Here is a 27,069-nt window from a genome sequence, read left to right as displayed (position 1 = left end):
CCGGAGACGGTCCGGCTCTGGCCGAAAAAGGCAGCTGGGCCGGGCCCGGTCTGTCCGGTAGCAGGTCCCGCTGGGTAATCGGGACTTCGGTGCCGAACTACCGGGACGACACGGAGTATCAGTAAAGTAGGAATATTTTATTTAAACAACGAAGCATGGGAGGCGTCATTTGGAGCGGTGGAACAAAATACCAGCCCCGCACGGCCTCTGAATTTTAAAAAAATCATTTCTACCACATAAAGAGTAGCGTTGGACCGAGTTCGCGTCGTTTTTAAAAAAAAAAATTCTCATCCTTCTACTTGACAGTAAATTAAGAAGGGGTAGTTGTGGGCACGCGTATATACATACATGTTGAACAGTGCTACTACAGTTACATTCACACCGACCTGACTTTCATTAATTGCCCGTGATCACGCCGTGAGTTCCCAGCTTATACACGTTACTAGCGTCACTAATAAAGAACAAAGATTTCAAGTAATCCTCCACTGATCTCTAGTTGATTTACGGTATTATGAAAAATCCTATTCGCACCCAGTTGCTGCAAGGAACAGAGTACTACGCTGTATCTGCTGTTTTAATTTTTTCTTGCAAATTTAGTGCAAAGAATTATCAATATCTATTCATAAACCTGTTAAAATATCGGCAATTCATACCATTATACCTTTTTAATGCATGAATGCAAAAAAAATTATGATAGTTCTTGCTTTTAGACAATTAAAACGAAGAGAGCGGTCTTTTTGTGGCGAGTTAATAAAATTTCCTAAGGTTAAATTCCAGAGAAGCTGTACATAAAGTTATTTAGTGCTAAAAATCTACAATACATTTTTCAAGTATAAGATACTGAAATATTATTGCCAATAAATAGTTGTGCTGTAGTCAAAGCCATGGTTCCTTTGTTGAATCATTCACATCTCAACATATTAGGATTTAGTTTCTCGCTGAGTTTATGTATTAAAATTGCTAACTCTTCTGTCGCTTGCGACTTATCCTCCAACAGTTCGTAGCGAAGACTGGAGATATCCTGTTTGATTTCCTTTAATTCACCTGTATAAATCATTGAAAGAAATACTTGTTAGCAAAGTTGAACATTCACTCAATACCCTTCCAGTCACCTCAGTGCCTATTTCAGATCATTATCTCAGAGCCTTCATGAGAGCAGGGACGGGGCGGGGCAGGAGGCTTTACCTCTTCTTCATTTGCAGTGACATGCGAGCGTGTCTCCACCCCTAAATAGCACCAAAGGTATTTTAATAGTCCACTGAACCCTAACGCTGTGCTCCACGTGTATACAGAAGATCAAAGATTCAAAAAGCGCTTTACGTAGGTTAATGAATTAATCACGGCGACACTGCTGTACAGCTGGTTCGGTGCTGTAAATACGAGTATCCCCCTCTCGGAGAGAAAAGGCAAAGAGATTTTTTCTGAAGTGCTGTGTCAAGGTCACACAGGGAAAGCGTGGCAGAGCTGGCAATAAAACTCACAGTTTCTGAGTCTTTCTCCTCTTCCTTACCAATATCCTTTGAATTAGAAAAAGTCAACCAATTTAAAATTATGTTACAATTTGACACAAGTACAAAAAACGCATTTAAAAGAACCAACTGTCAAAGCCAGGCTCGTAACAAGCAACAGCATGTCTTCCGTTATAGGACATTCAGTTCAAGAGCAGAAGCTTTTTAAAATATTCAAATACTATTCTTCCAGCAAGCGTGAGGTATGTGAATTCTTACACAGTAGCCACTGCAGGAAATTGTGTGTCACGTATGAAATAGAGACTATGAAAGAAGACCTAAATTCTCTAGTGATGCAGAACAGGGAAGAGTCCCTAGACTTACGTTTAAATAGCTGCAGTACATAAGAACGCAGAAGTTTTCTACTTAGAATATAGCAGACTTTAAAAATTGTATCTTCAAAGGCCGGATCTAGACTTCGGGTACCAATGGGATGGGTATGACACAACGAGCACGACCTTTGCTATGCAGCTGAAGACTGAGGTTCAGGGGTTAGCCGACTTGCTCAAAGTAGACTTTCCTCTACAAAATTGGTGATAAAGCAATAACCATGATGTCCATGAACCATGATTCTTCCGCACCGTCCTGCTTATCTAAACACATATATGCCGATACCACCCAGGCATCAGGGAACTGGAAAGACTTGTACGTCCCTGGCGCGGTTGGCGAGAGAACAGTCTTTTCATCAATCACTAGACAGATGATTTCCCCCATCACAGAGCAGGAACAGGAGGAAAGCAACGGGAATTCAGGAGAGGGGCACGAAGGGCACACTGAGAGGAAGACACTTTTAGGAGCTTCTCTGCTTTTGTCACTCATGAGCTCAGCTCTGTACAGCCACATAGGCTGGGGAAGAGTCAGGGTAACAGTCCATGCACAATGCTGCCTTTTGAAGGCACAGCGCGGGATTTAATTTAGATCATCTTTTCTGCTCCCTGCTTCTCGCTGCGGAGAGTTACAGGTAAGCAGAGAGTAACTAACAAGCAAAATAAAAGCTATGCTGCCTTAGCTGAGAGAGCAGCCCGTTCAGGCCCTTCACATCATACATGCACGTAGCCGCCGGACGCTCCGATGCCAGTAAAAGCTCTTCTGATCCCAAGTTGTTCATCACTGCACGCCAGCTGGAGAGCACAAGGCTGCCAGCAGAGTGGCTTGGGTAAGCGTTCCCAGTGCGCCGAAACCAACTAAACTAGCCCAGACCAGAACTACTTATGCTAAGCAGGTATGTTTTTCTGGTGGCGGTCACACGGATTTCTTACTGGTTGAACCATGATGGTTATAACCTCCAGCCTATGGGGAACAAAACCATTGCTGGGGTGTTACGTTTCCAAGAGCAGAGCCGGCGCTGGAAGGGACATCAATTCTATTGCCTGATAATCTTTTAGCTAGAGTGCAGAATAAATATGCCCCATGTTGCACACAGCCCTATTATTTTCTTTGCGGACCTGCCCAGAGCTCGAGAGTTTCTTTTTGGGCCTGTAGGCCTGCGTTTCATTCCTGGAAGGCTGGAGGAAGGAGGACGGCATTTGTCTTAGTCTCATCCCAATGGGGAGTCGGGGTGTGCGCTTGGAGCATGCAGCCCTCACTGCTACCAGGCAAGTTCCACACTGCCAACAGACACCAAGCTCAGATCCATCGTTTCGCAAAAGATCTCCGGTCGCACACTAAAATAGTGGCTACAGTTGTCATTTTTCTCACCCTGCAGCTAACTCTATGCAGCTTTGTTTAATGATGTGCAACTTCACAGATGACTATTCCACAGAGCTTTATGAAGGAAGGTAATACAAGTAGTTCACGGTGTGAAGTGGTAAACTGTGTGTTCAGTTGAATGAAACAGAGAGAAAGATGTCCTGCAGCTCTAACTAGGGCTCTGGAAGTGCGAATACAGTTAGCGGCTTCCTGACGCGCTTCCTCTGTAACTGCGTGTCATGTCTGTGCTCTCGTTTTCCACCTATAAATGGGGCCCATAATACTTCTCAGTTCTACTTCTTTGGTCCTGCTTGTCCATTTTGGTTGTCGCAGGCATACTTCCACTACTATCTATCTGAGTTCAGTGCATCAGAAGTAGAAATAAACCCTCTTTTTACCTGAAACCTCCACACACCACTGTAATACCGATTCCTAATACAACGTGACAAAAATTGTCTCCGAATATTGCAAATGCGGTCTCTTTCTTACCTTCGTTTACTTCATCATTTTCTTTGTCCACTTGTGCTTTCAGAACGTAACGTTTTATCAGTCTTTTCATTATTTGCTGCCAGATTAAAACAGTTACATAATCAGGTGAGCATATATAATTAAACTCTATTCACTTCTTTCTTAACTATCCCCTCACATCTGTGTAAGTGGAAAGAATGAACAGCCCCAGATCAAGCAGTTGCCTCATATGGGCTTTTTTGGTGGCATGCGGAGATTCATCATTACAATAAAGCACCTTTTTCATCCCATCACCTCTTATTTACAGAGCACTACAACTTTTTGTAAGGAACAGGACAACAGGAAAATACATCTAAACACACCTAATTAGGCTTTAAGTAGCTTCAGAATAGGTCTACTCTTTGTTAAACTCAGTTCACATGTGAAAGGACGTGTAATAGTAAGAGATAAATATTTACCTTTTAAAAAGAAAGAAAAGTTGAGATTTTACAGTATGACAGTGCAATGTCAGCTGTAAAGGATTCATTAAGATTGTATCTGTATTTTTATACCGTGACTGCCAGGGTTCCTTGTATGTACTAGTATTTTTGTACTGTGTTACCATACCTAATGTAATGTAGCTCGTCTAACAGAATTTGCACAGGTGGATTACATACCTTCAACATTTTCACTAGGGGAACAAGAGCTCCTATTTACTCTTATTTCTGAGCTGGAAAGAAGACAGGAAGGTAGTATCTAACAGACTCCTCTTACCAGAAAGGAGCATTCCCATCTGCAGGAATGTTGAATGTCACATCTCAGATCATGAGAAGAAAGGAAGGGAAAGTAATGCTGACCTAGTCAGCTCAATGCTTTCACACCCCTTCCCCAGAAATCAGTTTCAGATGTTTGCTTCTCACACTTTCCAAACTGGGAAATCAAAGGAAAATCTAAGTTTTGTATGGGCTAGTTTTTAAATGCTTCAATGGGGCTTGAACAATAACTGTCTTTTTTCCAGTAGCGTCCTGGAGTTTGATTTCTACAGGAGATTTCCTTTATCTTGGTGAAGGCAAAATGTACCTGAAACACAAAATTCTGCTAGTACCTTCACACAGTTTTATTACTCAAAACAGTGACCACTGTATGTACTGACCTGATAGCGTGTTGGCTGATTGAGAATGCTGTTAAAACTGTGCGATTCAAAAACTCTGGAGTTCGACTGAGTGAAAAGGTTTAACTAGGAAGAAATAAGACAAAATTAAAATATATTATGGAATTCACACTTAGAATTCAGTTCCATTTTTTTTGTCTTGGAGACATCCTGGGGATGTCTCCAGAGTCACTATATCAGAATATTATTTCAAAAAAAACCCTGAGATTGCCTTAACTTATTTGGGTTTTGTTTTTAAACACTGATAATTTTAGCCATCCTGTTCACAGCAAAGCTTCAAAGCAAATGTGCTTGCACAGCTGAGGAGATAATGAATTTTGACTTGGAGGCCGGGATGAGTGGCCAAAGCAAGGAGAGACTTTCTAAACTGGCTTTAACAAAGAGCTGTTGTGGATCTGCACTCTTAAGCATACTTTTAACTACAAATACATGCTCAAAACCATTTCTGCTTAGTTCAAAGTGTTTTTCCAAAGCACCATTTTCAGGAATAGTAATACATTTAGAAAAATTGAGATTGTTCAATTATTTGAGGATCGCAAAGCCATCACATCCCAAATAATTTAATATTTTTGTAGCAGTGGGCTAGAAACAGAAGGGAAAAAAGCCACCTTGGACAAGATGGCTTTGTGACCAATGCAGAAGGTTTGTTACTACCAAATCAGGGACCTAACTCTTCTCTCGGATACACTGGTGAGGGTGAAGTAAAAAATGTGTATCCACAGCAGAAGGTTCAACCCCCTAATCTGCATCTGTCATTAATTTTCTGCGTGGCCAATTAAAAGTCACTGAATCAATGATAGCTGACCTCTCTGGTGGGGTAGGGGAGCAAACCGAAGTCAGCCTGCATCTATATAGTAAGTTGGATGCTTTCCGTAACTGTCGTGGATTTTGTGCCTATGCTGCATACAGCCTGTCACTTAAGCTGGGCCAGAAGCGGGCTGTTTTTACCTACTCGCGGTTGCCCGCCTTCTTGTGGGCAATGAGGCATCAGCTCAGCCACCTTTTTTATTAGGGAGCAGGACAGGATTTATCTTTGCACAGTGTAACACATAAGTGTGCCAGCCCGGCCTGACACAGAGGACGCTGAGGGCTGCCTTTCCCAGAGAAAAATAATTTGGTTTGTAGTCCAAGGAAGCTGGCTCCACCTGACCTGTCTCAGCAGTGACTCAGGCAGGATTTTAGTTCTTCAGTGACTTACATTCTAAGTATGATAGTAAGTACTGCCGTGTGATATGTAAGCACTACCGAATGTTTTGTTATAAAAGCGTATCTTAGGGTGTTGAGGTTTCTTTGGTTTGTTTTTTTTAAACACATCTTCTGTACAGTGACTGGAGAGAACTAATGAAGTTCAGGCACTCGGAGCACTAGAGAGCAAAAGATGAGCAGTTAGTACCAAAAAAGTGCTTCTAGCTAAACGGATTTAAATCGACATTTTTATAAACACGTATCTACTTTCACTGCCTACAGAAAACTGGAGAAAATATTTTCTTTACTGAAGATTCAGTACCACCAACAGCTCAGAAGTCCTGGGCTCCAAAGAGATCTTTCAGAAAAGATGACTAGACTTGACATTTCTGATAATTTACCATAAAACAAAAAATAAAAATTATTTTCAAGGTGTTGCTTTCAGTCTTTGTAATACACAGGGCCTTGAACCTAACTTGTAAAAAAAGCCACATGTATCCTCTTCAACCCATCTGTGCCCGTTTGCCATCAGTAAAACAAGGGGAATTGTTACCTAATTCTCACAAGGGCGTTGCGACGCTGCATTCCATTAATATTTGTAAAGAACATTTAGATACCCAAATTTAGAATGTCATGGAAGTGCTGAAGATTATTATTACCAATCCCCTCTCTTTCCTGTTGTCTTCTGTTGAGAACATAGCTTTTGACAGTAGGAAGCGAATATCATCCTGACCACACTTTATCCTCTTCCTGTCCTAGTGAAAGGAAAAGTTGTCTCTCCTTATCCCCCCCGTCTTTTTTTTTTTTACCCTGAACTAAAAATCTTTCTAACAGAGGCTGAAAGCATCTTTATTCAATACTTAGGTCATTCCTTGTGGGAAGTACTTGCGTCTTTGAATACTCAGTTATTTTGTGTTTTTCCAGTCATTAGACCTTGTTGTCCTAAGAAAATTATAGCAATTTTTTTGGGTTTATGCAGTACGTTTAGGCAGTCTGAAATACAGGTCTATGAATATAAATGCTTGACTAATTACCATACTATCATCAGAAGCACAGCTCATACCCTAAAACTTAAAGAAAAGCAGAACGCTGGAATGGACACACAATTCTTCACTGCAATGAAAAGATTTCAGTACCTACCCTAGATTTGGAATTGCCCATTCCCATTTCAATGTCCTTCTGTAGCCGTCTCCTCCTGCACTTAGAAAAGTTAATGATCCTCATGATGAAATAGAAAAAAGATTTGGGGCTTGGTACAAGACTGAACGGTGGAGGCAATGTTTTTCCATCATCAAAATACGATAACCAAAGTTTAGAACGAGCGAACTTCCACTCTACATCACTGTCATCCTGTGTTAAGATATAAAAACAGGTATGTGCTTTCTTTTTATGAAATGCAAAACTTCTTCCAAATGAAACTTCTTTTAAATACCAACCCTTTCTGGTTTTTATACAAAATGTTACTTGCTTGCTAGTAAGACTCCCAATAGTTCTGCAAAAATGCAACCACTTTGTCAAGTCTATTTTAACTGAATTACAGTTGTCTCTTTATGCCAACATCTCATTGACAATACTTGTTAAAGCATGTGAACCATTTAAACAAGCGTTACGTTTGCACTAAGTGAAAGCCAACATCCAAACTCCTTGCTATTTAAGGTGGAACTTTTGGGGTTTTTTAAAGTCTTGTTTTTCTCATTAAAGTGGTCACATGAATTTAGTACTCGCACAAGTGACGAAGTATTAGCTTCAAGGCAGACATGGTTCAAAATGGTAGTACTCACAGCTTTTATATAACCATGAAAAGTAACTCTGATTTATAATGGAGTACAGAAAATACAAACTTTGTTGTCATGAAGAAATCGTGTTGAAAACTGACAAACTGATTTTGTCCTAGTACATTCTTACTGAAGTATTCCAAGGCTGGACTTGGTTTACTCCAAGGGTGAAGAGTTTGTTTCTTATAACTAGTTTCCTTCTGCTGAATTCCCTGACATTTCCCAGAAGTCACTGAAAATACTGGAAACGACATATCCATTTGTATGCTGTGTCTCAGATAATCTTTTTTTTCCTGCTAGCGTGGGTGTGCGCCCGCACCTATGTGAATGTAGTACTCTCTGAATAATATCAGAACTCATGGTCTGGAAAACTGGCACTATAAATATACTTTTACTTTCCTTTCAGCAACTTGGGATTTATTTTTAAAACCCACGTATCTTCTCTACCTTAAATTTTCTGATTTTTTTACTGGAGTTGCCTGCTAAATACTCTAATTAATTATCTTTAAAAATGAAGATACTTTGTCATCATAATGAAATTCAGATAAAATATATATCTTTTAATAAGCAATGCAGCCAATAACTTTCTGTGAAATTCAAGTATTCATTCAACTGAGCCATTTGGCAGATTTGGAGAAATAATGCCACTGTGTTTTCAGGGCATATGGCAAAGCTCAGTAAACCTAGAATCAAGTTTTCGTATTGTATCTAAAGTAGAAAAAAGCACGTATTACAAACAAAGCGTGCAATCATTGCAAAGTGTGACTCAGTCACAACAATCTTGAAGACAAGCACCTGTACCATACTCCACGTAGAGAGGCATATAAATGTAATAAAGTACATCCATGTGTCACTGCTGTGCATAAGTGTCTAACTCCTGCACATTTAGCTAAAAAGTTTGAGGACTGGAACTAAAAACCGGATTTCCACATCAAAATACATTTAATCCGCATCCTAATGATCCATCAAAGATTGAAGTGCACTACATTAAGGAAACACACATTAAGCATCCTAAGGACACTGGGAATGAACCACCCATGTCTAAAATGTTACACCCAGTAACTTTGTCGTCTACTTCACAGCAGTCTTCATTTGAATATTACTTAAGATTTTAAGATTTCTGGATGGATGACATCTCCTTAGATGCGTATATGTGGCACAAGATGACCTCCTTGTTCAGATCCTGTAAGGTTCTGCAGCTTGGCTGGGTTGTTTGATAAAGTGAGTCCTAGGAACGTAATATTTTTTGTGATCTCCTTTACCGAGGTAATCTCTTCACTGTACTTTTGCATATCAAGATGCACCCATTGAAAGAATTCCTAGCAATTCTGCCCTTTTTCAACGTAACAAAAGAGAACAACTTGAGAACAGAGCCCACCTCGATTTCTTGGTATGAACTGTTGATCATAGCAATCAGCATGTTGAGCAGAACTACCACCATCGTTACATTGTATATGCCATAAAGAACATAACCAATGTTCTCTATGAACTTATGATCATATTTGAGGACAACAGAGGTTACTTCAGACAAGCCAAATATTGACCAAAATAAGGTCTTGAAACTTTCTTCCACTCTGTAGGAAAGAAAGAGGAAGGCATTATTACTAACTACACGAATATATCAGTTGTGCTTACAGCAAGTGATAAACAATCTCAAGTAATTTGTCTGTGAACCAGGTTTGTGGAGAACTGATCAAAACAACAAACATGCAAGAAAATATTTTTCACAGTATGTTCCATTTCTCCACAGTGCTCCACCTACTCATCATAGATAATATAGTTGTAATAATACATGCAAAACAACAGTCCAGGAATTAGAAAGGTATTATATTTCCAGGTTTTGAGATGAAGCATATTCTCATCTCATTATTTTCCAGTCTAACTCTGCAGGGGGCAGACCTTCCCTGTCCTAATAAAGCTAAAAATAGGGCTGATGGGAAGGAAACTGCTGCACTCCGTTCAAGAGCTTCTGATTAAACCTTCCATTAGGAAGGGTGCACTCAGAAGTGGGTAGCAGTAGGTTCAGCAACAAAACTGACAAACCAAACAGATTTCATGGGATTTGTTCAAGACTTGTTGAAATTAGTAGGAGCCAGGCACTTCAACAGGAGTCAGGCACCTAGATACCCTTAAGGCTCTGGGTCCCAGGACCCACTGCCTCTATGTTCTTGTCTCCATCCCATGGTCAGGACAATTCCTGAGGAACTGAGCTGCCGAGGGCTCTCAGACAGCTGCCAGACAGCTCTTCAAGCCTTCCGGGCCTTTGAGAGTGGATCCTCTTCAAGCTCTCCTCCTCACGCTGCCGATCCTCTTTCCACTCGGGAAACACTGCTACAGGTTGACTTGTCATGCAGTCAGGACACAGCTCACTGCAAAGCTCTATCCTGCCTCACCGAGAGGTGGGCTAACGAATGCAAGCTAAGAGATGTTGGTATTCAATAAAGATTTTGATGTGCCTTCCATTGTACCCTACAGAATTTACTGGAAATGACTTCTTCCTCCGTGCTGCCAAAAAGCAACCGACAGACAGCTGTATTTTAATAACTATAACTAAAATACGCCAGTTTTTAGTTATAGTTAAAATAAACTATTATTTTAATAGTTTATTTATTGACCAAAATATTGACCAAAATAAGGTAATTACCTGTTTTAACACAGATAAATGATTTTTAAATGCAAATAATACACGAATGGATGTGTAGCCTAGAAAAATAATACCGCTGTTTAAGAAATGAATATTAATAAGCATTCAAATAGTATGCATACTAGACACCTGATATCAAATACTATAACAAAAGTATCAATATATTTCATTAATCTAAAGAAAAGACAATGAGTAAGAATAAGTGCAAAAATCAGGCTCAAATTAAGAAGTAGTCATGGAATCAGCTACATGAAAATACAGCAGTTTTTACAGAAGTCACGTCTCCTGTAGAAAGATGGGAGAAAAGGAAGAGTTCTGGATTTCACCATCCTGTGGAATTACTTCTGGTTTGGAACGACCTAAATATTTATCACTTCCAGCAGCACCTTGTTTCAGGAAGTAAAAAAACCCAAGCAAACAAAAAAAACCTTTGGAGATCATGGCAAGCAATCTCATTGCATGAAGAGAGACTTTATAACTACCGTTCTTCTGTACTCACGTGACTAACAATAACAAGCAGTTATCACGTAGATTGTAAACCTGGATCCAAGAGAGTCCAATGCAGTTTATAGATTTGTTTCAGTACCGGTCTAAGAGAGAAACACACCATCTACAGAATCACTCTCTCTGTTTCTTGAGAAATTAAAATTATTTGGAGGCCTATTATTGACATCCAGGCTGAATCTCTCTGTGTATCTATTAGTTCTGACAGAGCCCAGTTAAAGATTACAATTCTAGCAGTTGCTTTGGGAAAATATAATTCAGAAGATATCAGTAATACGTTCTTGCAATTGGTTGTCCACAAGCCTGTGTGATTAATATAATATACAGGCAAAATTATTTTAAACTGCAATGAGAGCTTCCATTACACAAGTAGGAAAGAACTGGTCTTTTGTATTCTGCTTTCTAAGGTTCTGAGATACCCGATTTCCCGCCGACTTCCAACTGTTTTCAATTTTATTTTAATGCTAGGAGAGAGCATACAGTATCTTGCAGACTTTGTTACCTTAGTGAAAAACCTGAAAGTTTCATATCGGCTTTTTACTTAAACATAACTTCATACTTACGTCGTAAAGGCTGGGTTTAGTTTAGCTCCAAGGTAGTAGGAATACAGTATGAACATTCCAATCATAAATGCAAGAAATACCATAATAAAAAGGACCATAAACTTGAAGATGTCCTTAACAGTCCTTCCAAGTGAAATCTGCAAGGGCCCAAAACTCTCATTTGCAGGCAGGATATATGCGATCCGAGAAAAGCTAAGAACGACAGCAATTGCATAAAGGCCTTCAGATATTATCTGAGGATCAGATGGGAGCCATTTATCTCTAGCTGGAAGATATGAAATAGAGGGGTAAATATAAGGAGTTACTCATTTATCACAATGTTGAAAAATAAATCTTGGCAGGATTTTTCCATGAACATGTCTGAATTTAGTCAAGACAAATATCTGAAGAGTCTAGTAGTTGCTACTCTATTCCCATTTCCTTTAAGTCACAAAAGATGAATGTAAGTTACATTACCTTTTGCTAGAAGAAAACCTGTACTTGAAGAAACATGACATTTTCTTCTGCAGTTTGCATTTTAACCTGAACTATATAACAATAAAGAATTGCTTATTGCTTTTCTTAACACGACTGTATTATTAGCTATCTTAATAAGCACTATGCTAAAGCCAGAAATTTATTCGTATTTTGTGTTTCATTGATGGGAAGTTAACAGTGTTGGTTGATGAACAATTTCATTTATTAATCACACCAAGCTTTTGCCATTGCTACAAGGTCAGGATATAACCTAGTTCCCATTAAAATCATGAAGATTTTTGCCATTTACCTCAATGGAAGTAGGATCGTGGTTTTTACACGCAATATGCACAGAAACAATTGAGTTTTATATAAATTCATAAATTGTTTATTACATGAATTAATGCACCATCTTAGCAAAATAACACTGAATTAAAATGTGTTTCATATCAAAATACCATGTGTTTCTAAATGTGTATTTACAGATGTACAAATTCAGATTGATTATACAGCAATTAACGTAAATAACAAACCCAAGTCTGCTATTATAATATATTGAAGTTCATAAAGCATAGGCTAAAATACACCATCAGCAGCAAATACAGCCTTTGCTGGTGTTGGAAGTAGAGATTCATCACACCTTTAATGACAATTTCTGCACTGCAATAACTATTTAGTACTTTTATTCTATTTGAGCAGATCTTTACTGGGCCAGCATCCTTCCTTCAGCAGGAAATGCTGATAGATCTTGACAAATACGAATAACTATCAAACAGCTGAACCAACCAAAATAAAAAAATCACATCAAAATTTTATCTTTTGTGCACTAAGCCAAGAATAAAATATAGCTTGCAAATGTTTAAAATCAAGAGGGTCAAATTTAGCTCTAGGATAAACAGTTACAACAAAATTATGGACAGCTACATTTGAACTGATTTTGTCCTTATGCCTATTGTTTGGTTTTAATATAATAGCAAACTTATTTGTCAAATTAGTGTCATAACATCTACTGTTTAAATAGCATAGAAGCAAAAATATTGAGGCAGAAGTGGTTAGACAATGCTATGAACGCAAACACATGCAAATATTCATCTTAAGTCTTCGAAATGCTCGTGCATCCTACCAGTTTTTCTATGTTCAGATCTGTGTTGCAGAAGAGTTAAACAGAAAAGTTAAACTCACCGTAAGTAAAATATTCTATTTCTGGAGGAAGCGTGACCTCAGAAAGGTCATTCTCCTCAATGTAGTTGTCCACATATTGTTGTGCTTTTGTGGCCTGCAGGAATGCCAGAAGCCTCGCTGTGAAAGCGGCAATGAAAATGGACAGCATCCCAAAATCCAAAACATTCCATAACTGCAAAATATATTCCCTGGGTCCTTCCAGCCACAGCTCTTTGCATTCTGACCACATCATACCTGCAATAAGAAAAAAACATAGCAATGTTGGCCAAACTCTTTCCATTTAAACTCTCTGCATTCTCCCATTTCATGAAACCAGGTGGTACCAGTGGAGCAAAAATTCACTTATTTGGAGGGTCACTGTGTCATCATACACCTTGAGTAAGGCTCTCTTAGCTTCAACAGGGTTGATCAAATGGCAAGGTATTAATTGATATGCAGGGATAAAGCTCAGCCGTCTCCACATAGGGTAGCATAGAGCCACGACTTTGCAGTGAAAGTAGTATGGCCTAACAACATAACAGTATGCTGTACTTCTAAAGAAGGCAAAATGTTAAATGTGGAACAAGAACTCCCCTCATTTCCTTACCATTTACATCCATAAAACACTTCTGAATCAGAAGGATTAATTTTTACAGAGGAGCACAACTACCCAACCACACAGACGACCAAATATAAATGGCACAATTATACTACTGGTTCTCCACTTCACAGAGTAAGATGCTTTTCAGCATAGAAAGTGGAATTTGGCTACGTGCAATTCAGTTTTCTTACTCAAGCTTCTCCGCAGAAATTCATTTACGTGGAATTAATCCAGATCACAGCCTCATTGTAACCTAGAGATGTAGTTGTTGGGAATCAAGACTTTTTCTTACTTCAAAAAAGTTTCTTAGGGGAAAAAACAAAAGCAAACAACAAAACCACAACCCCACAACTTTCTTCCTTGTTTCCCTGGCTGGGTAATTCAGAGAGGGTACTGCTGCCATCCCAACCATACGCACAGCAGCCACGCGCTGGATTGGCTTGAGGCTGGTTGTCTCTTGAGTGCCCAAGAAATTTCTCACAGTGACTGAGTCCTAAAGACCATCAAAATCTCAGTCCTTGCCTTCTGTCAAATAAAGAGGCTGCTCCCCACGAGTATATGCTGGGACTACCGAAAGGCAGCATACAAGAGATACGCATCTCCCTACCCTAACATAGTTTAGGATAAAGCAGTGCTTAAATCAGGAGATACAGGGGATTCAAAAGGCAGAGCGAGGCGCCTTCACGCAGCAGCTGCAGTAATGCTTCCTTTCTCTTCCACAGCCTGTAAAAGCTGAGAATGCTACATTATCACGTGGCTAAACTGACATTTTGCTACATAAAGCACCTGACTTTGATGAAATGCTAGAAGATAGCATTTTCTGCCATACACAGTTTCAAACAGGCTGACAGCTGATCAGGTTTTGTGAAGAAAAAAAAAAAACCAAACAACTGAGTAATGAGAACTGACTCATTAGCCCCTTGACACTGGCAGAAACTGTCATTTCCCCAGTGCTACCTGGGCAGCAATGCCACATAAGCACTGATGCGCTAGCACATTAACACCCAGCAAGTAGGAACTCCTGACCTTCTGGCACGTACAGCAGCGTAGGCTCCCTGATACTATTAAAGAAAACCACTTCAGTCAAGTATCATTTCTGTGGTGTCCTCTTCAGCAAACCTGTGCTCCTGTTACAAATGCCAGAATTACCAATCAGTGCGCCAAATCAGCAAACAAAATTTTACCCCGTGCTACAAGAGGGGGCAGCACAGAGATGCTCTGATGCTCTCACCAGTTCTAATGCATTGTCATCTGCCCTAAGGGTTTATTCTACCCGCGCAGCAGCTGGAGCAAAGGATCGGGACCTGGGCTTCTCTCCTTTCTTTTAGATTTTATATCTGCAGGAAAACAGTTGACATAAAGATGAAGGGGCAATATACCTACCAAGTACCCATACCATGATCAACATTTCTGTCCAGGTGAACTGGGTAGTCTTCACCCTAAAGATCTGCTTAGGGTAATCAGTAACAGTGACATTCGGTAGCGTTGTTATACCTTCAAATCTGTCTGAAGCATTGAACACCAGCAGGCCTAGGAAAATAATGAAGGATGCTGCATGTGCCACAAATTTCATAAATGGGCTTCGAAGAATTCTTCCAAGCTGCAAAGGCAGAATGAAAGCAGTCACTCAGTTTTCTCAAAGAAACAAACTCTTTCATCAGGCATTCCAGAAACGTAAACGGGCACTCAGAGCTCAGGACAGTCTGAAACCTCAGTTTTAAAGGATACTCTTCTAAGTGCACTGAACTGCGATGCTTTACCATTTCAGACAAAAGTCTCCCAAAGGCAGCCTCATGGAGTATGTTGTCCTGTTAGTGAGCGTTCATGTTATTCCATAAACTCTAGATGGCAATGTTTGAGGGGAAACACTCCAAGGAATTACAAACGTACAATGGCTGTGACCAGAAAGAGTTTGATCTAATGCCCACAGATACCAATGGGGGGCAGAAGCAAGCCCATGGAAAATAAATAAATAAAATCTCCAAGTAGCAAAATGCTTTCCCTACCAACAAGAGTGTACTATTAGCTTGTCTATGACTATAGCTCTAGTCTAGAAAAATTACAACTCGTCTTCTCATCTCTGGCTACTGTATTCCATCCACAGAATATCTGTTCAGAGCTATAAGTGCCAAATAAATAACCTGTGTCTACTAAAAACAATGACTGTTCCATCACAATGGACTAAGAAGGACAAGATCAGAATTATTACTATTTTCAAATACATGCAGCTGACTTCATTCACATCTGCACCTGGCAGAAGAACAAAACAGCAACAGCAGAGGCAGCCCATCTGCACCAGAAAAGAGGACCGGCTGCCTCCAGAAGACTACACTGGAAAGAGCAATGGGCCTGTCGCTGTTACTCGCTGTATGAAAAAGAAGAGTCTGTGATCCCATCAGTACTAACCTTATCCTGCAAGCCAGCGTCAGAAGTGCCAAGCTATAAGCCCACTCCTCTGAGGACAATACTGCCAGTATCCTTTATTTAGGCAGTGAAGGTCTCGTGTGGCCAGTGCTGCTGCAACTCCCTCCCCTGTGCTCAAAAAATGCAGGTATCGGTGAGGCTGCGCTACAGACAGCAGTTTGTGCATTGGCTCAAGCACGGAGACTCCCTAGCGATGCTCTTTGGAGACCTCTTGGAGGGAACGCACATGGAGGTTTACTTGTCCTTCCCCGACTACTTCCCTTCAGAGGCCTGAGCGGGACAATGCTTGTCCCATCTCCGCATAAGTTGTGGCAAGGTAGATGCCAGAAAGGCTTCTTCGTCTTAGCTGCTGCTGCTAAGTTTGACCTCGTAAGGCCAAAGGTCTCCTGTCTCCTTCAGTACAACAGAACAATATACTGCTCTGCACATAATGCCCCACCTTTATTAATGTTAATATACAGTTCTGACGTGATAAACTATCACATACATCAATGTTAAGCAATATTCCAAAACCCCCTGTGAAGAGCTGCATTATCAGCAGTATCGTACAAGAAGAGAAAAACAAGTTCAGCAGATGGGGAACTGGAAGTAGCTTTCTTATTTCAAGGAATGGTTTTCCTGAAACTGGGGTCAGCTACTATGAACTAAGTGGACCAGCACACACTAAATAGCATTTACTACCCGTGCACACAATCTCAGGTTCCCTCCCTGCTCCTGACCTTTAGAAAGCATTTTGAAATTACAGTATCAAACAACTGATCTGAATGTACAGTACTTTTATTTGACACGAGCACTAGGAAAAATGTCAGGTGCTTCTGGTACTGGGAATTAAAGCTCAAGGACAAATGTTACTTTTCCATATTAGACACCAGCTAAAAATATATTAATACGTTCCTATGATATGGAGCTGTGAGTGAGGAGTATCTTCACTACAGATATTCACGGAAAGTGACACTGCAGAGAATAATGAGAGTAACAATTATACTATTCTCATAAAGGTTTATCTTTAAAGTAAATAAATATTTAACCCAGAGAAAACATCAGGTTCCCTTGAAATATGCAGGAGATGAGCAAAATCTTATCCTTTTTGAGGTGAGCTACAAGAGCAAAATATAAGTGAGTGACACTCACATTTCTTTGCTGTACACTGATTAAGGAAATAAAATTGGAAGACCACATTCAGCACAGAAGTAAATGAACTTAAAATTTTAGAAGTTAATGTAACAGAGAAACCTTCCTCCTTCTGACTTACGAAAGATCTATCAATATGCTTCATTTGCAGACAATTCACATGCTACAGACTATAAGGATTTCAAAGAAACTGCTGTTATTTTCATTGTGAGATCATCAGGAAAGCTGGAAGCACCCATATATTTTCATATAATTTTAAAGAGGTAAGAGTTTACAGTTGTGCTCTTTTACGAATATACCCTACCACATGGTTGGAATACTGCATTTAATTTAGTTTCTGCTCTATGGTTCACCTCGTAAACAGACCTCCTAGGGCAGGAATAACAAATATTTTACTTAAGATTAAGTTCTGCATCAGTGAAGTCAACAGATGTTCTTCTGCTAATGGTTTATATGAGAACAGCATCAGCTCTTAAGATGCCATCAGAAGAGACCTAATACAGAATCTGAGTGGTGACTTCCATAAAATTCATGTTACTAATACAAATACAATTACATAGCAGAGCTTGTGAGGTTAGCACAATCTACGGAATTTTAAAAAAGAAAAAAAAGCTCTCAGAGAAGGTTGGTTTTTTTCTTTAAACTTAACAACAATTTATTTTCATGCTTCATCACTGTGGTCGCCTCTTTACAGTGCAAATAAAACAAATAGCATCTTTTGGCTCAAGACTAGAGATTACTAAAAATATCGTTAATTAGTTAAAATTTGGAAGCAGCAGAATTAGAGATACAATATTGCATTTTGAATGCCAGAAATTGAAGAACAGCTCCCAGAATAGTACAAGATACATAATTTATAAAATTCAGTACCCTGCTACATGGCGCAATCCAATAGCCAATGGCTAGAAATGGAAGGCCCAGTGCCACAACCAGCACAACCAGACACTTGATAGCTATGGTCTGCTCCCGTAATCCTGAGAGATTTTCGTACCAGATAGTTAGTAGCTGTTGCTGACAGTTTGGATGGGCCACAAACTGTAAAGAAAAAGAAAGAAAACCAAGACATATTATAATTAACAAAAAGAGTTATGTAACTGCTACATACATAATCACAATCACCTTAAATATCTGGTGTTAATTTAGACCTTAAGAACCATGTTTCTTCTCCTTTCCTTTAAAATAAAGGTTAATAAACAAAGAAGAAACTACTGAGCTGATTTAAAGCAGCACTTTGGGGACAAGGTTGCACATGCGGACAGCCATCGCTGATAGAAGCCTTTTAGGCATTATTAGAACAGTTTCGCATACCCAACTGGATCCTGTCAGAGTCGAACCTCAGTCCTAACTTCCAACAATTTCTCAGCAAATCAAGCTGATCCAAGGTACATGCAGAATTTCTGCGGAGACTGAAAATTCTGGTCTGACCATAATCCACCGTTAGCCTCTCCCCTTCCCGCACATGCTCTTCACAAACCTCCTCAAACATCATTGCCATTTGATTTGGTTCTTTGACAAAGGCTCCAAATACCTCCTCAACCATCTACACGTTTCAGTCTAAAACTTACTGAGGAAAGAAATAAATGAAGCAAAAGTACAACACAGAATTTTAAACCTCACCAGAACACACACAGATGAATACTGAAAAATGTTCTTTGCCTAGCTGCAGTAAGATTTCAGTATGTTCACAGGGAAAGGGAATGATTCCCAAATTAAGTATGGAATGATGAAACAAGCTGCTGCCAACAACTGCATTTGTTTAGATATGCTTTAAGTTTTATTTTACTAAAATCACTTTTGGTTGAGTTTGTTGAAGGGTGAGCATGTATTGCTCTATTTTTAAAGCATTGCTGTATTTCTTTAGGATGAAGCAATGTGGACAGAGGAGACTGTGCAGCCGCTCCATCAGGATCATGTCGTGTAACCAGGAGTGTGTAGCCCATGTTGGGTGCTACTACTGAAGAAACGTAAGGGGTGGGAGGGAAGAAGAATTCTACAGCTCCCTATGTTCTTTGCCCATTATATTTATATTTCTGGTTACGTCCCTTTCTAAAGTGTTATCATATTCATCGTTACCACTATAAGACGTGAGACTGCCACATTACAAGAGCATTTGGGACATCAGTTAAGCACAAGAATAAACAGCCTAGTTATCACAGCAATTTGAAGAAATCTGGTAATAATACTTGTCACATTGGTTGACAATAACTAGTAAACCGAAGTTCAGAATGCTAGGCAGTTTCACAAAAAGGATTTGAAAATAATTCTGATAACGCTGATAATCTGTGTTGGATTAAGAGTGAGATTTGATCCGAGTTGCTTATACTTAAAAAAAAAAAATAAAAAATACTGTAAACCTTGGATATCCATTTTATTATCCTTTGTACTCTGTTGAGATCATAATGTGCTATATACACTGTTGTTTGCCAGGTCTTGCCTGCAAAACTCCATTTATATTCCAGATCTCATTAAGAAGTGCCTACAGTAGTATGATAGGGCAGACTTCTTTAAAAAAAAAATCTAAATCATTGACAATGAAAACAGCGAACCTTAAAACTCTCAAGAGGAGGAATCTGAAGCTGTTGCATGAACTTTAAAAAGGGAAGCAATCTTCATATTTTCATCTACTTCGCTCTAAAACGAAAGTCCCAACGTATTTTGGTGTGTGATTCATTAACCAGTTAGATCACATATTAATGCAGTTTGTACCTATAGTGGAATGGCCAATAGAAATAAATAAAAAGACTTTTAAAGTCTTTTAAGAAATTAATGTCAGCTTGAACTACGTTTGTATTCTTTTTATTAGGCTGTCACCTTTGAAGCTTATGCACCATAAAAACTGCCAGCCTGGCCCACTTGAAAAAAAGAGACTGGTTTTTGTGTGTTTGTGCATTCTGACACATGCCCCTGGCCTCTTCTTTTGCTAAGATAAATTTCATTCTCAACTCAGGACATCAGGGGACAAATCCCACAGCAGATTAACTGTGGCCAAAGACAGGAAAGTAAATAATTATTTCAAATTACAAAGACATTTTTAAAAAGCAGTCTTAAAACTGTAGGGAAGGAGAGAGAGAAGAAACACCCACATCATTCCTCCTACTACCAGAGGGAATGGGAAGAAACAGCCAAGGAGCTTTAAGGGAACTCGCCTAGGGCTATGAATCAGCCCACAGGCCCTCTTGCATCTCATCCAGAGCTGTGTGCTGGTTTATTCCTCCTGGTCTATCAACATTTTAATCTGACGCTAAGAGGAGATCTGCCTGTGCTATAATTTTCCCCAGAAAAGGGAGGAGTTAGTAAACAAGACGCCAATGGTTATGGGAAGTTCTTCCCTGGCAGTGAGTCTAAGGGCTCTCGAGAAGATTCTTGCAACTTATTTAACTGTTGGCAACTGCACAATATGCACCAATTCCAAGCCCTCAGAGCAACTCGTGTCACTTCTCCCATCCATAAAAGCTCTGAAATTCATCCTTCTCTCCAGCTCTGCTGAAATATTTGAATTTATGATCTTGGGTTTTTTTTTTTATTTTCAGCAACTGCAACCTCTTCTATGTTTTTTTCCACCTGTATATCTGTCTCCACCCCCAGCTTCATCTCCTCCGAGGACAGTAGATTCACATCATATTTCACATATCAATCACATCATCTTACAACCTTGTTCCTTCTGCATTTCTCTTCTCTTACCCTACTTTCCATGAAGTTTCTTACTTTTCATTACATGTTGATCTTATCACATTTATCTAAATAATTTAGGATCCAATCCAAACCCCAGAGAACAACAAAGATGCATGAGGACAGTATCTGGTCACTAAAAAAATCCCAATTTTAATTTAGCTTCTTTTCTGGGCATAATTGACTGTAACAATTCAGATGCATTCAGTTTCATGACCATGAACCAAGTCATCAGTATGTAAGTATATTTCTGTATGACTAAGAGGGATTATAATGTTATTTATTCCTAACATCCTAATGACTGAGTTCAGACATAGCAGGAACAGATCCTGGCACGCTCTGATACACAAACACACAACATAGATAAGAAAGAAGATTCAAAATTCTATCAATTCAAAACTTCAGTGTTTGAAAATGAAATCCTGTGATTTTACTCAAACTCTTACTGATTTCACTTAGAAATTCCACTCTGATTTTTATCTCAGCAAGAACTGCAGAACTTGGCCCAGTGTCAGCAACTTCTCTGAAGTTTTGTTGGCAATCTACAGAGTTGATACAATACTAAAAGCACTACTGCAGCAGCAATTCAGCATAGAGAGCAAGACTACTTGTTCTAACTAGTTTTTCTTGTTTGTTTTTTTTTTAATTCCTTAGCCCTTCACTATTGGGGCTGCAGTTTCAGTCTGAACCTTAGCTTCAAAATCATGTCCTGTTTACAAGATGGGCTACACTTTAATGCAGTGCTTAGGGTATTAAGTGCAAGAGTTTCATTAGTAATAGAATTAAAAACTCCTTTTCCTTAGCAGTGAACTTATAAGCACATTTGCTCACTTGTCATATGCTTTTTCCTGTCTCTCCTCCCTCTGAAAAGGGCATACAGCTCATCAACCACCTCACGGACCTACAGTTCTGTTCAGCTGTACTATCTGTCTTGCAACAGTGAACTGACCTTAATGTAGCTGACCCAGAAGCGCAGCTAGAAATACCAAAAGCTAAGAAACATAAGCCACATCCTTGTCTTCCTCCTACAGTGATAGGGTTGAAAGCATCCCATGTGGAGTTCCCACATCTGAATCTGTTCTACAGTCAGAATATCGCTATAATCATAGAATCATAGAATGGTTTGGGTTGGAAGGGACCTTAAAGATCATCTAGTTCCAACCCCCCTGCTATGGGCAGGGACACCTTCCACTAGACCAGGTTGCTCAAAGCCCTGTCCAATCCGGCCTTGAACGCTTCCAGGGAGGGGGCATCCACAACTTCTCTGGGCAACCTGCTCCAGTGCCTCACCACCCTCATAGGGAAGAATAATAAGCCAATCCCAGCATCAAAGGACCACCGTGGCAGAAACATTTTCTGGCTCAATCCTTGTCATGCCCCCTGTAATGGCCATTTACAGGGAACAACACATGTACAAATATGGTGACAACTCTGCAGCATCTATCCATCAAATATGGTGACAACTCTGCAGCATCTATTTACTTCCTTCCACCAAGATCATTAGTCTTGTAGGTTCTGAACTGTATTTGTCACAAATTGGAGTCAAAACCTTGAGTTTATCTACAAATAATTAATCTCTTGCAAGAGAAGAGAACAAGTTCGCTACATGGAATTGTCTTTTTTTGCACTATGTAGGTTTTTTTTATTCTTAACAGACCTGTGTGGCTCTACGCTCAGCAGTGAATTTAATCAGTGACAACAACCTCTTAGAAGAAAATCACGGTCTTCAGCAAGAAAGCTGAGACACAAGTCTCAGCAAAGGCTTGGTAACATTAATATGCAACAGCATAAAGAATTCATATGTTATTTAGATATGATAACATGCTCATGTACTTTGATTCTTACCCTGTTCCATTCTTTTTAATTAATTTAATACTTGTACCTATTTACCTTGAATGTTGGTAATTAATATGCATTCATCTACAATGCATTCCAATTCTATATTGGAAACAATGATTTGCTGTTTGGGATCTGCGTTTACAATTTTTGTTAACCATCTTTTGGGGACATAATAAACACCAACATTTCCCAGTTGTTCTGGCAGGTTGCTTACAGTTCATTTTATATGGCAGATGGGCTCAACACGTGGCCACAGAATACAGCGTTATTTATTCTGAAAGACACAAGACTTCTTGCAGAGATGATGAAACTATAATGGCTGTTAAGAATGGAAATGATGCTAACCATGTAAATAGGTAGCTGTAAATAATACATAGGCATTGCTGTGTTTCTTGAGTCCTCTCACAGCAAGACACAGTCTCAACTATTTTCAGTGCTAGGGTAGTGGGATCTTGAAAAGAACAACATAGCTATATATTGAAAACTGCTATGATAAATGGATATGCATTATGTCAAATGTGTGATACACAGCTCCATTTTTCAACACGTAACACTCATTCACAAAATCACAGTTCGTCAAAAATTACTTTGAGAGAGGCAGCAACTGAAAACACATTGCACTTTACATACAAAACACCGATAAATACAGGTGCAAAGACAAAGAACAGAAATGAACTGATTAACTAGCCACAAATATATTCCATACATTTTCAGGACTGAATTTTAAAATATTTTTTAAAGGAACACACACAGTAAATCACATAGAATTTCTCACTCCAACCCACACAGTTGCAGATGAGCCGTTTGATTTACTGTCATATTCTAAAATAAATTAAAAAATTATATACTTAATGACAACTTAGATTACCTAGTAGTAAAAGGAAGACCTTTTTTTTTCAAATAAAGACCTATGTGTTGATAGGAACACTAGTAGAAAGCTGCAAGACTTACTTCCCAGAATTTACTTGCCCGATTAAGTTACTTAAGGTAAAAAGCAAAGGTAATAAAAAGAAACAATGAACAAACCAGTTCTTTTCATTGGTTGAAACCAACACTTTCACAAATACAGCCTCTGCTTTGGATTAGATATTATCACACAGACTGGCAGGAAGACACATCCTTACTTTCACTGAGTGAAAATCTGGCTCCACTGCAATCTCTTCTTTTGGCTTAATCAGGAGAAAGATCTGACCAACTGTGTATGATCTTGCTAGCACAGCTGATTTATGTCATTAAAATCTCCTGCCAATTCTCAGCTGTGGAAAGTAGATCAAACTAAACTCCTTCACTGTAGTCCCCTTCCGCCTTGTCAGAATCTTGATTACACACCCCATGTCTCAGTAATACATCTGACCACCGGTTCATAACACCTGTGGAATAATGAGATGACACTGCATTCCTATTACCTTGTCTGAAAGCACTGGCTATGAGGAGTTACCTTTTTGACTTCATACTTAATGGCCAGCTTCACACGGCTCAGTGATGCTCTGTGTCTCTGCGCTTCAACTGGCTCAGAATTCAAATCCCCGTTCAGAATGGCCTCCACTTCTTCAGAGTCTCGGCAGAGATCAAGAACGCCAACCACAAAATCCTTGCACTGCATAGACAGCTTGCGATAGTCATTCTGAAACAGAAGGGTTAGAGAAAATGGCCCATGACGAACATGCTTAAGAGTCAATGGCAAGGAAAAAAGAACCTGTACAAGTTGCTAAAAATTAATAGCATGTGACTTTTACATAGTATGTCAAGTCAGGAGCATATCAGACATTACAGAGCTCTTGCATAGCGGAATCATTTCTTCTCTGACACAAGGTAGCCACTTGAACAGAAGATGATGACAGCTGTTTAACAGAGCATGGGAACATTACGTAATAGCGTGATGAAAATAACCCAGATGGGCAGCAGGGGGAAGCTGAATGGACAAATAAGAATTGCAGAAACAAACCAGGACCAGAACTCTTGAAAAACTAACCTCACCCTTGCAAAAACTTTACAGACAATTAATGAAATAATTCTTACAGGGTTGCCTCCCAGGCTACAAATGTATTCCTGCTCTTTCTACGCTGCCAAAACGGCTGCTTACTCTTTACTCTGATGTATACCGTATTAATTTCCCCCCTTTTTCCCCCCCTTTGCTTCCCACTTATCCTTGGAACTGCTTCACACCCAACAATGTGTACAGTGGGTTATGAAGCAACTGCATAGAATAACTGTGGCATGAACTTGGACACCAGTGTTGTGGGCAAAATACCCCAAATTTCCTGTGTAGGCAACACTGAAACCAGCTTCTTCAAAGGACAGTTCAAAGAAATTAGGCTCCTGAGTCATTCTCTAAGAGACTACCTTTCCACTGACAACACAGCTGAACTACAGAGAGACATTTCTATAAACCTCAATCCTTTAAGAGCTCTGTCCACCTTTCCCTTTCTCCCCCTCTCTCCTTCACTTCCCTGTCTATACCTGTCACAAACCATTCCTCTTCCCAAAATCACTTACTACTTTCATCTCCCTCTTGTTTGCTCTCGCTCCAGCAGCTTTCCCTTCCATTACTGCTGGAGTCAACAGTTCTGCCTGTGTTACCTTCTGAAAATATGTAAAGCAAACATTTGTTTTCTCAGTTATTAAAAAACAACTCCCCCCTCCTCCTATTCAGATTCTTTTCAGAACCTAATCTTTTAGTAAAGCATTTCTTCTCCCCCCCCCTTCCATTTTGCACAGTATCATTGGCCATTTCCAGACTTGTAGCTTGTTGACTATAGCTGTGAAGTCTTACTGTGTCATGCAGAAAAAACAACTACTTTTTGCTGGTCCTTACTCTTTCTATCTTTCCTCAGCCTCCTTCAACACTTTGGGACTGCGTCCTGAGTTATGCCCATGTGCTGTGATCCTTTCTGTGCAGCTATTAAACTACCGCACCGAGGGTGCACTGGTACCGCTTTTCACTATGTTCGTACCTTATGTCTGGCATTCTGCTCGCACGTTTCACGCTCTTCATCCTTACTCTTTTTGCTGCCTCCCTATAAGCAAGCTTATGTCTATCTTTGAGGTGCTACCTTTAAAATTCTCAGTTGCTCACACGTGTCAACATCACAAAGATTTTCGTCTATCTAATCTCCCCTCTCTTCTGACAAAAAATTTATGAAGTTTTGAAGATAACTCTGTAAAGCATGCACATGTGCATCTTTGCTTGCACTTTTGTTTATGCTTGTGTATGTCTTCCACCACCTCTGTGACATTACTATAAGCTCTTGTCTGATATCTACTTCAGTACAAACCGTGGTCTTCATTTATGTGTCCATGTCCTCTCAGCTATATTTCTAGGACTTCTTCATCTGAGATGCAGCCTCCGATTTCCTCACATGAGGCTTATAGTTGGAGGAAGAAACTTGACTGAACCTGCCAATTTTACCTTGTTTTATCAAGTGTTTCAGTGCCCAACTGAAAATAGCATAGCCTTCTTTTTCAATTACTCCACAGCTTTTCCTCATTTTTTTCCTCCACTAGGCCATAAAAAGGATAGTCTGAGTCCTCTGTCTCTATTTTTGTTTACTGTTCATTTTCAGACACTGCCTTTTTTAAATCACTTTTGGGGGGTACAGATTTTTTCCCTTGTGGTTCCTGCCTTCTCATACTGCTTCTGCCCTCATAGTTTTCTCATTTAATCTCAAATTTTCTTCCTGAAACCCTCACTATTTCCCCCTTGCCTAACTAACCTTTCCCTCCTTGCACTGCTAGTTTTGTTAAATTTTTAACTTAGCATCTATAAAACGGGATAGAGAAACTAACGTGCTTTCAGTAATTTCAAATTAGTTTGGGAGAAGATGGGAAAAGAGGCTACACAGAGTAATTGCAGGAATCAGCTATCAGTCCCATAGGTCAGATTCAGGTATGAATCAAAATGAAACATTACTGGAGACAAACAAATACTACTAGGAATTGTGTTATTATGGAAGACTAACATCCCAGATACAGACTTGGAAACAACCAGTCCTAATCAGAGACCTAAACAGGACCCTGTCGTGGTTTAACGCCAGTCAGTAACCACACACCACACAGCCGCTCGCTCACTCCCCCCGCCCCCCTCAGTGGGATGGGGGAGAGAATCGGAAGAGCAAAAGGAAGAAAACTCATGGGTTGAGATAAGAACAGTTTAATAATGGAAATAAAAGAAAAATAATAAATAATTTTATAATAATAATAATTGTAATGAAAAGGAAACCAACAAGAGTGAGAAAGAGAGGAACAAAACCCAGGAAAAATAAGTGAGGCAACAGCTCATCACCCGCCAACCGATACCCAGCC

At 39.6% G+C, this 27,069-nt stretch overlaps 1 protein-coding gene across 1 annotated transcript in view; it reads right to left on the bottom strand.

Annotated features, from left to right (window-relative positions):
• Nucleotides 1-181: 181 nt before the first annotated feature.
• Nucleotides 182-27,069, bottom strand: part of TRPC3 (transient receptor potential cation channel subfamily C member 3) — a 44,493-nt gene continuing 17,605 nt past the window's right edge. The window contains exons 4-13 of the mRNA XM_009289503.2: nucleotides 24,206-24,391; nucleotides 18,130-18,294; nucleotides 15,088-15,304; nucleotides 13,125-13,358; nucleotides 11,487-11,751; nucleotides 9,154-9,349; nucleotides 7,141-7,350; nucleotides 4,798-4,881; nucleotides 3,687-3,762; nucleotides 182-1,044 (exon numbers count right to left, since the gene is read on the bottom strand). Of these exons, the coding sequence (XP_009287778.2) occupies nucleotides 902-1,044; nucleotides 3,687-3,762; nucleotides 4,798-4,881; nucleotides 7,141-7,350; nucleotides 9,154-9,349; nucleotides 11,487-11,751; nucleotides 13,125-13,358; nucleotides 15,088-15,304; nucleotides 18,130-18,294; nucleotides 24,206-24,391 (1,776 nt within the window). The 3' untranslated portion in view covers nucleotides 182-901. The remainder of the gene's footprint in view (nucleotides 1,045-3,686; nucleotides 3,763-4,797; nucleotides 4,882-7,140; nucleotides 7,351-9,153; nucleotides 9,350-11,486; nucleotides 11,752-13,124; nucleotides 13,359-15,087; nucleotides 15,305-18,129; nucleotides 18,295-24,205; nucleotides 24,392-27,069) is intronic.

The sequence above is a fragment of the Aptenodytes forsteri genome, unplaced genomic scaffold (assembly GCF_000699145.1).
Source record: "Aptenodytes forsteri isolate BGI_AS27 unplaced genomic scaffold, ASM69914v1 Scaffold109, whole genome shotgun sequence".
Classification (NCBI taxonomy): domain Eukaryota; kingdom Metazoa; phylum Chordata; class Aves; order Sphenisciformes; family Spheniscidae; genus Aptenodytes; species Aptenodytes forsteri.
Note: the sequence above shows the minus strand (reverse complement) of the source record. Positions and strands in the feature narration are given on the sequence as shown.